Here is a 16,159-nt window from a genome sequence, read left to right as displayed (position 1 = left end):
TCAAGGCCCCATTGTATATTAAAAAAAATACATTCATAGAAAATGCTCATCCATTGAATTGGCCTAATCATGATAGAAATTCATGCTTAGCTGCCGGGGTCCTGCCCCAGCGGGTCCAGGGGTTCCCCAAAGGTGTGGACGGAGTCGGCGAAGAAGGAATGACACGGAGACAGCGTTCAGTTGATCAGCAGCCTAGCCAGGATCTCTAGCCCGGATCTCCAGCCAAGTTCTGGTCTGGATCTCCAGAGAGGTTCTGCTTCGGATCTCCAGCGAGGTTCTGTAGCCATGTTCCCTCGCTAGGTTCTCCAGCCAGGTTCTGTCCAGGCTCTCCAGTCAGGTTCAGTGTCCAGGTTCCTGTCAGGTTCTCCTGCCAATCTCTGTAGTCAGGTTCAGTCCAGGATCCCTTGCCATGTTCTCCCGCTAGGCTCTGTCTCTAGGCTCCGAGGCCAGTCCCTCTCCAGGATCCTCCGGCATGCTCTCTCCAGCGAAGTTCTTCTGTCTCTAGGTTCCGTGTAGGTTCTGTCTTCTTGATTCTGTTCTAAGTTCTGAGTGTTTCTGTCTTGTTACAACTGTATTTATACCAGTTGATTCAATCCTATCAATCTCTATTACAAAGGTTAGGGCGTTTCTTATCTCCATTCCAGGGAGAAAAGATTATGTAGTTTAAGCATGATTGTTCGTAGTTAAAGGGATTAATTACCCGCCTGGCACTTAGTTGAGGGGTTTTATTCCCTCCCTAACTTCAGGGGAAAATCCCTACCTGGGGATTCAACCTTTCTCGGAGAGGTGACTTTGGTTAAAACACAGCGCCAAGAAGGTGAGCAAACATATTAAGAACCGTATGCCATATATGCCAGGTCCCTTGAAACAGCAAGGATGGACCGGCTCCCGGCACTTAGCTGTTCTGTTCATGGAAATGCAACTTAGTAACTAGTCAAGTTTTCTAGTTTGTGTTTAATTTCTATTGATTTGCTTTCTCTTCCCTTTTGTAGAAGTGTTAGTGTAATGTTTAAAGGGGGGCAACAGAAGAGGGAAAGAGGAATTGACAAAGTTTAAGAAATCTAAAATAGGATAAAGAATCTATATTATATAAACCCAGTGACCCTAATGCTGTAACGACCAAAGCAGGTGGGTGGGGCTGCGTGAATGGGCGGGGCCACGCAATTTCACACGCTGGGCTTCTAGTATGTATATAACGGTTGATTATCCCACACTTCTGATTGCATTAGTTTACTATGAAAATCTAAACTAGTCTGCATTTTTATTTTCTCAAACCATTATATTACGTATTCACATTTCCCCCAAAGGACGGCATATTAACATTTTATAATATAACCAAGAAGAACAGTGGCATAAACATTTTTTACTAAATATAGGTTTAAAAATTTACAGGTTCCCATTTTGCTATTTTTACTATTATAAACAATATTGTGCTCATTTGATGATCTTATTGACATAAATCCCTAGAGGTGGAATTGTTGGGTAAAGGATATGCCTGCTTTTAAGATTTTTGATACATGATATCAAATTGCTTTCTGGAAAGATTTATGCATTTATAATTCTACCCCCAGTGTAAGATACTTCAGATTTGCCCACATTTTTGCCAGCATTGAGCAATATCATTGCATTTTTGATTAGTCTGAGATAGGTGCAAAGGGATATTTTAAAACTTGTGTATCTTTAGTTTTTAATGAGTTTGATTTGCCCCCCCCTCCCCCCCGGTGTCATGGCTTTTAAATTTAGATTTTATTTTTATCAGAGCTATACTTGGTTTAAAGATTCAGCAGTCTGTAAGACTTATTTTGAAAAATAGCTGACTCCATACCCCTTCCTCCTCACTGCCTACTCCCTTAGCTGATTCTTTTTGTGTTTACTTCCATAGTGCAAGATAACACTTCCTGCTTCTGCAGCTTTAGACATCATCTATTGGTTTCATGCTTTGGATGGAGGGTGAGGTTCTGTGCTCCCAACCTCTGTACATATATGCACATCCCTTCAACTTTCAGAGAGCTGGTGCCTTTAACCCCACCCTTTGTTCTCCTCAGGAATTACCATTTGCTAAGCCTTTGAGGGAAGAGCTTTAAAGAATCCTCTATTGTCATTTCAGTTCCGTTTTAGGAGGAATGGATATGTGTGTTCCATCTGCCATCTTTAATTGGAAGTTCTTTTTTCTTCTCTTTAGTCATCACTTTTATAAAGTAATGCTTATATGGAGTGAAGACTGTCTGGACTTGAATCTTGGCTTTGCTATTAACTAGCGTTGAGACCTTAGACAAGTTGGTTCAAATCTCTAAACCTAATTTTTTCATCTGTGTAATAGGATTAATAGAATACCTATCTTAGAGGGTTATGAAGTGCTCTTCACAGTAGCATCTGCTGTCTGGCAGTATCTTATTCTCTACTAGCACTTAGTAAGAGTACAAATATAGTTGTTCCTGCTATTGTTACTCTCGTGAATTTCTTGCTCATAACCTTGACCCAATCTTCCATTGGAATCAAGGAAGATTTCTTATTGATCAGTGGTACCATTTATGTAATCTGTCATTGGTCTTTTATTTTTATTCATGGTACTTGGTATGCATAGTCATATTCATACTATTTTATGTTATGATCTCTACTTTTGTTATCATATTTGTGTTTTTGAAAGATACCTGATGGTAATAAAGAAGAGAGAGAGTGTGTGTGTGTGTGTGTGTGTGTGTGTGTGTGTGTGTGTGTGTGTGTGTATTTTCGGAGAGGAGGGTAAAATTGAAGATTATCATAGTATTTGGGACATTGATAAGTGGGGGGGCTTCAGAGGTTAAATGAAGAAATGATTATTTTCATCATATAAGGGAAATACTCTTTTTAAAAAACTCCTGAAGTATAACTTGCTTTAGTTTTCTTTGTGGATGAGTTCCAATAATTTTTAAGAGCCTTGAATGCTCTCTTCATCATCTACCCACATGGCTTCATCTGAAAACTTAGAGCTTTTACTTTCAGTTTCTCCTTTAATACTCATTTATCTGAAATTAGATCCAAAATTGAATTTTGAGGGATAAGATTTATCATATCCCCTAAGTCAGCGGTTCTCAACTTGTGGGTCGCAACCCCTTTGGGTGTTGAACGACTCTTTCACAGGGATCGCCTAAGACCATCGGAAAACGCATATATAATTACATATTGTTTTTGTGATTAATCACTATGCTTTAATTATGTTCAATTTATAACAATGAAAATACATCCTGCATATCAGATATTTACATTATGATTCATAACAGCAAAATTACAGTTATGAAGTAGCAACGAAAATAATTTTATGGTTGGGGGTCACCACAACATGAGGAACTGTATTAAAGGGTCGCGGCATTAGGAAGGTTGAGAACCACTGCCCTAAGTTAATGCTATGATAACAAAGTTGCTTTTTTTTTCAATATTATACATAATATTGAAATGATATATATGTTGATATTTTAAGGTTGTAGTTATAGATACTTAACTCATCCTTTTAAGTTTATTTGATTTTTGCTGATTTTTCATCTTAGGCAGTATGGATTTCTTTTATTTATATCTGTTTTGTCAGTTTTATAATTAATTAACTTTATGATTCCTTAAATAATAGTTCATCTAAATTTGATCTCTCCACAGATTCAGACCAGGATGTAGCACTCAAACTTGCCCAGGAGCGAGCTGAAATAGTTGCTAAATATGACAGAGTAAGTATTCATACTTACTCTTTGAGTAAGTTTTATTAATAAAAACAACATATAAATAGAAAAGGATTTGCTTTTTGGAGCACTTAAATTACAGAACCAGTTTGTTTACTTCATGTGACCATTGAGGTCATCCTTCTCTGACTTCATCTCCAAATGTTCTCTCCTCCATTCCCTCTGCATCAACCTCTCCAAAATCTTGCTGCTTTCTAATACACCAGGCTTGCTTCTCCCTCAGGGCCTTTGCATTGGCTATTTCTTCTGCTGAGAACACACAAATCCTGACCATGCTCATGCCTCTTTCACCTTACCTCTTTCAGACATCACCCAGATGCTACCTTAGTGAAATCACTGACCATATTGTTTAAAACCCTCTATATTCCATATCCCCTTTTCTTATTTACTTTTCACCATAGCACTTATTATATCAACATACTGTCTACACCAGGGGTCCTCAAACTACGGTCCGAGGGCCACATGCAAATACAAATATTGTATTTGTTCCCGTTTTGTTTTTTTACTTCAAAATAAGATATGTGCAGTGTACATAGGAATTTGTTCATAGTTTTTTTTTAAACTATAGTCCGGCCCTCCAATAGTCTGAGGGACAGTGAACTGGCCCCCTGTTTAAAAAGTTTGAGGACCCCTGATCTACACTAATAAAAGAGAAACACGAAAATTGGTGTCACTCTTCTACACCCCCCAGCCAATCAGGATGAGTATGCAAATTAGCCCAACAAAGATGGCGGTTAATTTGCATATGCAGGCCCAGAGCGAAGACTGAAGAGGCTTGGCTTCTCCACTGCAGCCTGAGCGGAGAAGCCAAACCTCGCTGTGGCCCAAGCGGAGAAGCCAAGCCTCGCTGCTGCAGCCCGAGAGGAGAAGCCAAGCCTTGCTGTGGCTGCTGCAGCCGGACCAAAGGCCTAGGTCCTGGGTGTCGGAGGAAAACCGGTGCTGGCAGCCAGGGGAAGGAAGGCCTATTGCGCTAATCTTCATGCAACGGGCCTCTAGTATATTATACTTACTTTGTTTGTTGTGTGCTCGCATACAACATTGGTATAGACAGCTACATTTGGGGTTCCTGCATCAACAATGCTAGCTAACAGCTTCAAGAATGAGAAAGCAGTGGCTGAGGACAAAGTTATGGCCACACCAACAGTGAAGAGATACTGTGAAAAAGCCACCAAAAAAGAGTTGGAAAGGCATGAGGAGAACCAGGAGAGGTGGTGCCATGGAGGCTGAGGAATAAGGAGTGAGCAACACTGCAAACTGCTTCGAAAAACTCCCTTAGAAGAGTGTCCACTGGTTTTAACAGTGGGAGATTATTTATGACTTTGGCAGGAATAACTTCTGGGCTGATGTATCTGTAAGTAAAGAAGTAGAGAGACAAGGTGGATAGCCCACTCTTGTGAGAAGTTTGGATGAAAAGACAAGAAATACTTTTTTTCCTAAGACAGGTTCACTCTAAAATTTTAAAGTTTGATGGCTCATTTTTGAGTGACTTTCTTATCCTCTGCTGCTCCCTCCTTTCCTGGTATTTACAGGAACCCAAGTCTGATTAAAACTTAGTAACATGTGCCCTGGCTAGTGTGTTCAGTGGTTAGAGTGTTGGCCCATGTCCTGAAGAGTTCAATTTCTAGTCAAGGTCATATACCTCGGTCCCAGGTTCGATCCTTGGTCCCTGTCGGGGCATGTACAGGAGGCAACCAGTCGATGTTTCTCTCTCACATCAGTGTTCTCTCTCTCTCTCTCTCTCTCTCTCTCTCTCTCTCTCTCTCTCTCTCTCTCTCTCATCTCCCTCCATCCCTCCCTCCCACCACTTTCTCTAAAAAGCAATGGAAAATATCCTCAGTGAGGATTAACAAAAAAACAACAAAAAAAGCTTAGTTACATGTTAGCTACATATAGTATCTTCCAAAGTTTGTAACTAGAAAATAGTGATTATATTGCATATATATATATATATATATATATATATATGAAGTTAAGTGGATAGTGCCTCATTTCTAGCTCTTACTGTTAATACATAAAAAAAAAGAACTCCTTGATTTTGGTCTTTTTTTTGAAAAATTACTCAGGTTTATAGATTTCTAATAACACCCTTCTTTGTTCACTATTATAGGGACGAAAAGGTGCAGAGATTGAACCTTGGGAAGATGCTGATTACCTTGTTTACAAAGTCACGGATAGATTTGGCTTTTTACAGTAAGTTGCATAGATTGAAAGCTAATCTTTTTATTATGATGCTTTTGCAGACACCTGTTATATTTTATTTATTTTTACCAGCACTGTTGTGAATAAGATTCCAAGCCTGGTCCTGCAACATGCTTTTTGTTATTGCATTCCTGGCATTTTTAACTATTTTGTAAGAATACAATCCTTATCACTATTTGTTGCATTTTAGTAAGAACATTTAGTGCAATAAATGAGTTGGACTAATATTTTTACCAGAATTAAATGGAAATTAATAAAAATTTGTATTTCAAAAATAATTATAAAACATTTTATTTTATAGAAATGCATTTTAAGAATAATTAGCTATTAGAACTTTAGTGTTATGCAGCCTGAAATTGAGCAATGAAAAAAATATGCCGTTGATCTTCCTTATAGTTGTATTCATGTTAATGTATTCATGTTATTGCTTCTCAAAAAAATTTTTTAAATATACTTTTTATTGATTTCATAGAGAGGAAGGAAGTGGGATAGAGAGATAGAAACATCAATGATCCTGCGATTGGAGGGTGATGGGGGTCAACACCTGAGGGTTCCCAGTATGTGAGAGGGGGCAGGCTGGGCTGAGGGACACTCTCCCCCCCCCACACACACACCCAGTGCACGAATTTCGTGCACCGGGCCCCTAGTATTATATAAAGAGTTGACAGCGGTCTAGACCAGCGGTTCTCAACCTGTGGGTCGCGACCCCTTTGGTGGTTGAACGACCCTTTCACAGGGGTCGCCTAAGACCATCCTGCATATCAGATATTTACATTACAATTCATAACTAGCAAAATTACAGTTATGAGGTAGCAACTAAAATAATTTTATGGTTGGGGTCACAACCTGAGGAACTGTATTTAAAGGGCCAGAAGGTTGAGAAACACTGCCAGCCGTGGGCCAACTACGGCCCGCGGGCCGGATCCAGCCCGTTTGAAATGAATAAAACAAAACAAAACAAAAGACCGTACCCTTTTATGTAATGATGTTTACTTTGAATTTATATTAGTTCACACCAACACTCCATCCATGCTTTTGTTCCGGCCCTCCGGTCCAGTTTAAGAACCCATTGTGACCCTCGAGTCAAAAAGTTTTCCCACCCCTGGTAGACCATTACAAAATAGAGTGATTAAAAGGATTTTGACTCTTAGAAACATCCTGCTAATGATGTGAATCTGCCTGTTCTGATTCTGGCATTGTCTAGTCAGGTTCCCATAGACTGGACACTTCTCTTCATTTCTGTGGTGTGTTTGGTTCCATACAGTTCAGTGATTAACTTCTCATTCAGATGTATTTTTTCAGTCTTGTTTATTATAAATAGAAAGAAGCCAGATATTTTTATTTTATGATATATGATTAAATGTTGAAGGAAAAATACAGTTTTTTGTATAGTTCATAGCAGAAACTTATAGTACTCAGAACTTGTTCTCTCCTTCTGTTTAGTCTTCTTGCATTTAGACAGTATTTGGTTGTCTAAAGTTTTTCTCAGGGAAAAATAAGCAAATAGATAAACAGAACAGTTCTGAAAGTTAGAGAATATATGCTTTTCTTGTGTCTTCCCTGGCTCAGTTAACCATTCATACCTCATGTAAAACTACTCTGCATGCTGACAGTGTCGTGGAAGCTGTGAAGACATAAAATGATAGAATGCTCCATAAAGGTCTGGGCAAATATCAGGTGTTGTTATTATATTTAAAGACATGGCATTAGCAGACCCAAAATGTTCTCCTGAGTAGTTATAATTAGAAGACTTTGAATTTCAGCAGAGTAACAGAGTAGAATTTAACTATGATGAAAATACTGTTCTTAAATTAACCCTCCACTTCCACTTTTTTTTTTTTAAGTAAATCAAGGTTGGCCACCAATGTGGCAGGAAATGATTACACATCTGTGTGGGTTAACAGGCAGATCTGAGGTATGTGAGGGAGTTTTGAAGGACAAATTGATCATTTAGCCTGGTCAAGATCAGTGGGTCCCAAACTTGCCTGCACATTAGAGTCAGCTGGGAACTGTTTATTTTTTTTAAAATAGATTTCTGGGGTCTATCCCATATTTTGATTTAGCAGGCGGAATACAACTCAGCTGATTTTGACCTCCTCTGATGGGAGTGAACCACTCTAAGAGATGGTTTAATCATAAAATGGTCTAATATAGTGCAGAATACATAAGAAGAACCTGTAAATTCCTGGAAAGGGTCTAGTAATTACCTACATTCTCTTTTCTCATTGCTGTGAACATCTTGAGTGAGTTTCTGGCCTGTACTTGGCAGTCTAAAAATCGCACTCAGTTATTTTGTTGTTGTTTTTTTCTCTGTGCTGCGGTCCATTTGGCACTAGTGGAGAAAAAGTCAGTCAATAATCTGCCTTAATAATATTAGTTAATATTTATTGAGCCCTTACTGTGTAACAGGTACTGTTTTATGCTCTTTTCATGGATTAACTAATTTATTCTCTCAAAAAACTGTGAGATAGGTACTCTTTTTTATCATTTTTTTCAGATGAAAATGAAGCACAAAGAGGTCATGCAGCTTGCCCAAGTCGTGCTGACAGTGTCAGATCTGGGTTGTGGGCCTTGGCAGTCCTACAGCAGAGCCTGTGTTCTGAACTTCTGCATTGCACTATCTTTTCTGCTCTCCTGTGTTTTTAATAAGAGAAACCTAGTAGAAGGCTTTGAAATGCCTAGAAAGAAAAAGGGTGCCTAAGAGAGGGATACTGTTTGAACTGATCACATGTACTGAGGTATGCTCAGATAGCTAAGCTCATCACTTCTTTAAAAACAAAGCCAATTGATACGAGTTCTCATACTGACATAGTAATTTTTTAAAACTTTACTCTATGATGCAGTTCCAAGGCAGGCAGCAGAAATGAAAATAATGAAGCATAGAAATGGATTTTAATGTAATGTTAGACTTTATTAAATTTCACTGAAGTCATTGATTTTTGTTACAATGTCTAATTTCAGTAAAACGCTTTCTACAGAGGTCGCTGCTGGTGGCTTTTATTGCTGTCACTGTAGACTAGAGTTTTTTGAGCGCTATTGAATAAAGTCACATGGCCTAGGCGTTTAGATATTGCTTCCTGTCACAACTTGATCAAAAGAGCATTTTTTTCTGCTGTCTTAGTTCTTTGAAATTTTTGATTGGTTCTCTAATGAAATTGGGTTTTAAGTGTCAATGTCAATACAATGCAATAGCAAAAACTAACTTTGTAGCCTTCTCTGAAGGCTGCTGACTTCATATCTAATTATAGTTTTAGTAAGTTAAATTACTTATTATGATATGTAGGGAAGGATGACAGTAATTAACAAATGCAGTACAGGAATAACTTGGTTTTATAAAAGATTTCACAATAAATATGAAAACTGTTGCCAAACCAGCTTGGCTTGATGCTGGAACAAGAATATCTTTGTTAAGTACTCAGAAATGGGGTTCTATCCCCAGTCTGTATGCTGTGATTGCATTGTATCTGAGAGTGGAGAAATCGAGCTTATTTAAAAAGTTAGAGAACTTTCAACATTTTTATCAAAAATAGCCAGTGCTACTCTGCTCACAAAGAATGCTTGGTATTTGGATAATGATAGATAATGTTTTTAGGTCACAAGTTATTAATAGAAGAATTAGAAGGAAAATGTACCAAAAATAAAGATAAAATTAATACCAAACTTCAGGTTTTCAACTAGTTATCAAAATGTGCTAGCATACGTTGATAAAATTTAACTAATTGTAGTTTATGGTGTCTATATAAATACTGGAAAGCCAGAATAAAGGTGTTTTGTTTTTAAAAAATATCTCTTTTGATGACAAGGGCTTAAGAACTCTTTCTACTCAACTAATAATTTTGACTGGAATAAGTCTACTACAAAAATAGAAAAAACATTTAGTCAGTATATTCAGCTTAACTGATTCTAACAAGTTAAATTTTAAATTTCCAAATGAAAGTTTATTTCAAGTTATAGAAATGCTCTGAACTATTGAAAAATTACAGACACATATATTCTAATTAGTAATTCTATATTTAATAGCAGATGAAAAGATAGATCCAGTTAAAGTTCCTCTCTTTCCAGGGGTGACTATGTTGTTGCTGTTTTTACTTACTGTGTTTCTGTGAGGCATAGCTTCTTACTGTCAGCTTGGTGTTTTCTTTGAGCAGCTTCTAGGTGCTTCTTTCCCTTAGCAGCGGTTCTCAACCTGTGGGTTGCGACCCCTTTGGGGGTCGAACGGCCCTTTCACAGGGGTCGCCTAAGACCATCGGAAAACATATATAATTACATATTATTTTTGTGATTAATCAGTATGCTTCAATTTGTAACAATGAAAATACATCCTGCATATCAGATATTTACATTATGATTCATAACAGTAGCAAAATTACAGTTATGAAATAGCAACGAAAATAATTTTATGGTTGGGGGTCACCACAACATGAGGAACTGTATTAAAGGGTCATGGCATTAGGAAGGTTGAGAACCACTGCCTTAGAGCATAAACTTTTGTTTACATCACTTCTTTAAAAATGATGCCAATTGATACGAATTCTCATACTGACACTAATTGTTTTTTAATTTACTTGATATTTATTAAAAACATATTTTTTAAGAACAAGCAGGGGGAGGCAATCATTTTCTGTAAAGAGCCAGGTATGAAATATTTTTGGCTTTATGGACTCTTTGTCACAGTTATTCAACTCTAGCATTGTAGCATGAAAACAACCACAGACAATACATAAATGAATGAGTGTGTCAGTGTTCTAATAAGCCTTCATTTACAAAAACAGGCAGTGGGCCGGATTTGATCCATGCCTGTAGTTTGCTGACCTAAAGGAATATTCTACTCACCCAGATTTTGGTCCTTTTTTTTCTACTTGAAGGATCTTTAGGTGACAAGGTAAAGATGCTCACATGCATGCAGGCATGCATTCATCCTCCCCTTCATATATTCATTCAGCAATATTTGTGTGTTCCTTTAATATGTCAGCACCTGTGCCTGAGGCTGGTGCAGTGCTTTACATGTATATCTAGACACTGTGTGTAGCTATTGGTAAGGCAGTATTCCCCTGCTTTCTGTGGGATGCTGTAGAAATCAATGTATGCCACTACAGAGATTTGAGGAGGAATTGTTTTTTGGAGGTGAGTGTTGTACACACAGCAGATTTTGTATAAAAGCTCTTAAGCATGGAGCAATAATGCATGAAAATCCATGTGGATTGACCAAATTCTTGAGCTCTGTCATCCATCTATGAATTCTAAAGGCTTATTACAAAATTCAGCATCCATTCATGAAAAAATTCTCAAAATGGGGTGAGGGGATTGTATCTCAACATAATAAAGGCCATATGTGACAAATCCACAGCTGAGATCATTCTCAGTGGGGAAAAACCAAAAGCTTTTCCTCTAAGATCAAATGCCCACTCTTGCCAATTCTTTTCAATATAGGACTGAAAGTCCTAGCCAGAGCAAAAAGGCAAGAGAAAAAGAAAAAAAGGCATCCAAATCAGAAGGGAAGAAATAAAACTGTCACTATTTGTAGATAATATAATATGATCTTATATATAGAAAAGCCTAAAGACTCCACCAAAGAAACAACAACAAACAAAAACCTGTTAACTGATAAGCAAATTCAGTAAAGTTGCAGGATACAAACTAAAATACAAAAAATTAGTTGCGTTTCTATATACCAGTAACAAACTATCAGAAACAGAAATTAAGAGAACAGTTCTATTTACAGTTACATCAAAAAGAATAAAATATCTAGGAATCAATTTAGCCAAGGAGGTAATAGATCTGAAAACTGTAAGACATTGATTAAAGAAATGGAAGAAGATACAAACAAGTGCAATGATATTCTATACTCATGGATTAGAAGAATTAACATTGTTAAAATGTCCATTCTACCTAAAGCAATACACAGAGTTAATGCTGTCCCTATCAAAATTCCAATGGCTTGTCTTACAGAAATAGAATAAACAATTACAAAATTTTTATGTAATCACAAAAGACCCCAAATTACCAAAGAACAAGGCTGTTCTTTTTTGCACAAGAACAAGGTTGTAGGCATTACACTTCCTGATTTCAAACTATATTACAAAGTTATAATAATCAAAACATTATGGTATTGGTGTGAAAACAGACACATAGATCAATTGAACAGAATAGAGTGCCCAGAAATAAACCTACATATTAATATATGACAAAGGAGGCAAGAATATGCAATGAGGAAAGAGTAGTCTCTTCAGTAAATGATGTTGGGGCCCTGGCTGGTGTGGCCTCAATTGGTTGGGCATCGTCCCATGCACCAGGAGGTTGCAGTTTCAATTCCTGGTCAAAGACATATGGCTGGGGGTTGGGGGTAATGGGTGAAGGTGTTCAATAAGTATAAACTTTTAGTTATAAGTAAGTCCTGAGGATGCAATATACAGCATAGTGACTATAGTTAACAATACTGTATTGTATATTGTAGATCTTAAAAGTTCTCATCATAAGGAAAAAAAATCTGTAAGCATGGTTGCTGATGGATGTTAACTAAACCTAATATAATCATTTGCAGTATATATACATACATCAAATCCTTATAGCCTAAAAGGAGCACATTATTATGTGTCAATTGTGTCTTAATTTTTAAATAAATAAAATTTAAAATGAACATTAAAAAATGTTTGGATAGTAGGAGTTCAGTAACTGGGTATCATGATATGGGGAGTGGATAGGCAACCAGATCCTGGTGGGGTTGCCACAGGGAAATTATGAGAAATATTGGGTTAATTGGAAATCTAAGACCAGGTTTGAGAATAGGTCTGTCAGTCTTGTTTAATAAATAGGAGGATACCAAAGAAGTTCACCCAGCAACTTCAAAAAACTTCTCCTGTGATAGGCATCCATAGGTAGCACTTCATTTGCAGTTTGGAATGTTCAAATAAACAGTTGTCAGGATCAGCTCAAATCAGCTGTACAAAAGGTTGGTCTTGCCCAGGGCAGTACACTTACCCCAGAAATACCATTCAAGGTGTCACTGCTGACCTAATTACCTAGGAAGCACATTCCAGTGGTGTACAATTGGTTTATAATTTTTTCAAAGTTTGCTGCGACTATTTGACAGGTACTGTTTTTTTTCTCTGCAGTGAGGAGGAGCTCCCATATCATAATGCAGCAGTGGAACGGGTAAGGCCAGCTCTGCATTTACTGACCATTACTGGTGAATTGGGTTTATCAGCGGAATAAAATCTACCACCTTCCTGATTCTGAATGCCATGTTATATATAAGTGGGGCAGTCATTGTGAAAATTCGACCCTAAGTATATCACTATAAAAAAGTAATTAAACTAATGGTGAAATGATTTCAGGAGATTGCTGGGACTTCTGATAGATATTTGAATAAAGGAAAGGCAGCAGTAAAGATTTGCATTCTAGACAGGTAGTTCTCATGCTAGGAGTGCTTCCTAATGAAGAGCCTTTAGAGAGCACAGTTGCTTAGGACCCACCTTATTTGTCAAGTCAAACTCTGGGCAGGAGGCTGGCAGGTAATTTGTAAAAGGTTTCCCAAGGGATTCTCATGTGTTCTGTGGCTGAGGGAGCACTATTCTAAAACAGTAGCTCTTAGGAACATCACTGTCCCATGAGGTTTTTTTGTTGTTTAAAAAAAAAAAAAAATATATATATATATATATATATATGTATATATATGTATGTATATATATGTATATATGTATATATGTATATATGTATATATGTATATATGTATATATGTATCGATTTCAGAGAAGGGAGAGGGAGAGAGAGATAGAAACATCAATGATGACAGTGAATCATTGATCGGCTGCCTCCTGCACACCCCCAGTGGGGTCGAGCCCACAACCCAGACATATGCCCTTGACCAGAATCGAACCTGGGACCCTTCAGATCCCAGGCCGACACTCTATCCACTGAGCCAAACTGGTTAGGGCTGTCTCATGCAGGACAACTTTCCCACCAATAACAACAAAGTTTGCTGTAGTCAAATAGAGATGTTAGCTTTTTAAGGACTTAGGGAAGTCTTAGATACAGTAAACCGTCACTTTTTTTGGTAGCTCGGGAGTTTTCCCTTTCTTCATTATATTTGGACAGGTAACTGGTTCCATAGCTGAGACCAGGGACTGAATGTTTTAAAGTTGGTCAGAATCTCTCTTCCGTTCTCTGATGTGTGTGTGTGTGTGTGTGTGTGTGTGTGTGTGTGTGTGTGTGTGTGTGTGTGTGTGTTGTTCCAAAAAGTGAATTGTAGAATGAGAAGGAGGCTACTGATTGGGTTTATTACTATTTGTTCCTTGTTTGATGAGGAAGGAGGCTGAGTTTCATATAATTGAGGTAAAATTAAAATTGGAATTTGAAAAAATATTTCAGAAAATCTTCTAAAATCAAAAGTTTCTGAAAATACTGTAGTTTAACTTTGAGATGTAGACAAAATTGCCATTTTACGTATATATAGAGAGAGAGTTCCCTATAGGTACTGCATACAGTTGAATTCTCTTGTGACTTCCTGATTCTCTCAGTATCAGACCTTGATGTTTTGGCAAAGGAATTTTTACTTTTTTCTTTTCTTTTACTTTTATTTAGATGTATTTTATGCTGAATTTACTCCCGGGCCATAAGTTTTTGTGTCTTCAGTTTCTTCTGAGGTATCTTTTTCTTCTGTGCAGCCTCCTCTACTGGTTTAGGAACAGTCTGCTCCTTTTCAGTAAGGATCATCTCAATGTGGCAGGAAGAGCTCACGCATGGGTTAATCCGCCCATGAGCTCTGTAGGTTCTACGCCACATCTTGGGAGCTTTGTTCACCCGAATGTGCTCAGTGACCAGAGAGTCTACATCTAAACCCTTAAGTTCAGCATTGCTCTCAGCATTTTTAAGCACGTGCAGCAAAAATTCAGCACTCTTTTTGGGCCAACGACCCTGTGTCCAGCCCTACTGTTTTGCCTGGGCACACCTACTAACTCCACCGTTGTAAAGACGGAATAGCACACACTCCTTCTTTAAAGTAACATTCTTGCCCTAACCGGTTTGGCTCAGTGGATTGAGCATCGGCCTGCGGACTGAAAGGTCCCAGGTTCAATTCCAGTCAAGGGTACTAATAAATGAATGGATGAATGAATGAATATATATATATATATAGTGACATTCTTCAGATACTTGGTGGCTTTTTGAATATGCATACCCTTGATGGCCTGGGCAGTTTCACGAGTGTTCTTAAAGTGAATGCGGAGATTTGAGCCTCTTGATTGGTGTGATTGATTTTGTGGGGTTTTCTGGGTCTAGTGAATAGCGAACCATTTTCAGAAGTCACCTATGGCCGCTTTGGGGAAGAGCAGGATTTTTTTCTTTTTAATAGCTACATTCTTGCAGAGCACTGGACTAGGTATTGCCTAGAATATTTGGATCAAAAAGACATAGTTTCTGCCTTTGAGATGCTCACTGTCTGCCCAGTGACTAGAGGAAGGTCAAGTGAGGCAATATGTGAGAGATTGATTGATTATTGGTGGCTTTCAGTAGCATAGTATTAGTGAAATGAAATGGCTGGTGGTGGAGCAGGCAGATCTGTGGCTAAGGAATGAATGAGAAGGAAGTGATGAATAACAGTGAGCAATTTCTAAATTCTGCCTCTAGTGAACTTTTTACCAGTCCCCTTTGAAATGGGAACATAAGGATTTGTTTCCACTCTCTGCCCTTTCTTTTCGCCTAGTGCCCAGATTACACTAATCCTTGGACCCCAGTGATACCAGCACTGCTTCATTGCCCCTCGCTATACTCATGTCTTCATTCCCCTCTCTTCCCAGCTCCATTCTGTAGTCACCTGCATAAACCTTAGCTTCCCTCCCCTCTCTTGCTTCTTCTGGGCTAAACTACAGCCTTAGTTAAAACCAGCTTTCTGCTGCCGCAGTGCCTGCACCTGCAGGACAAAGTGCAGCTAGGGAAAGACAGCTGTGCCGGCTGGTTTTACTTTACGTTTATGATCACAAACCTCAGCTGGAGCATTAGCACTGCCTGGAAGTCACACTGTTCCTCCCTAGTGAATGAATGTCTGCTCTCACTTCAACTATTGGAGCCTTCTCTTCCCCCCTCAGACCTCCAGTACTCCTCCATCCTCTCTCAGCTAATGGCCTTGCTGCTTATTTCTTAGAAGCAAACAGAAGCAATCAAAAGAGAACTTCCCTGGGTTTCCACAGCCACACCTACCCGCCTGTCATCATTTGTACCTAAAGCTCTAGCTCCGGTGCATGTATATGTTGTTCATT

The 16,159-nt window shown here is 38.3% G+C and overlaps 1 protein-coding gene and 1 pseudogene across 3 annotated transcripts in view; one reads left to right on the top strand and one right to left on the bottom strand.

Moving 5' to 3' along the window:
- The window catches only part of USP6NL (USP6 N-terminal like), a 177,593-nt gene that overhangs the window by 97,763 nt on the left and 63,671 nt on the right, over window positions 1-16,159 (top strand). For all 3 annotated transcript variants that reach the window (XM_059664100.1, XM_059664091.1, XM_059664118.1), the window contains 3 exons: window positions 3,628-3,695; window positions 5,815-5,897; window positions 13,019-13,058. In XM_059664100.1, coding sequence (XP_059520083.1) covers window positions 3,628-3,695; window positions 5,815-5,897; window positions 13,019-13,058 — 191 coding nt within the window. The remainder of the gene's footprint in view (window positions 1-3,627; window positions 3,696-5,814; window positions 5,898-13,018; window positions 13,059-16,159) is intronic.
- On the bottom strand, window positions 14,472-15,197 carry LOC132215608 (large ribosomal subunit protein uL22-like; annotated as a pseudogene).

The sequence above is a fragment of the Myotis daubentonii genome, chromosome 1 (genome assembly GCF_963259705.1).
Source record: "Myotis daubentonii chromosome 1, mMyoDau2.1, whole genome shotgun sequence".
Taxonomy (NCBI): Eukaryota; Metazoa; Chordata; class Mammalia; order Chiroptera; family Vespertilionidae; genus Myotis; species Myotis daubentonii.
Note: the sequence above shows the minus strand (reverse complement) of the source record. Positions and strands in the feature narration are given on the sequence as shown.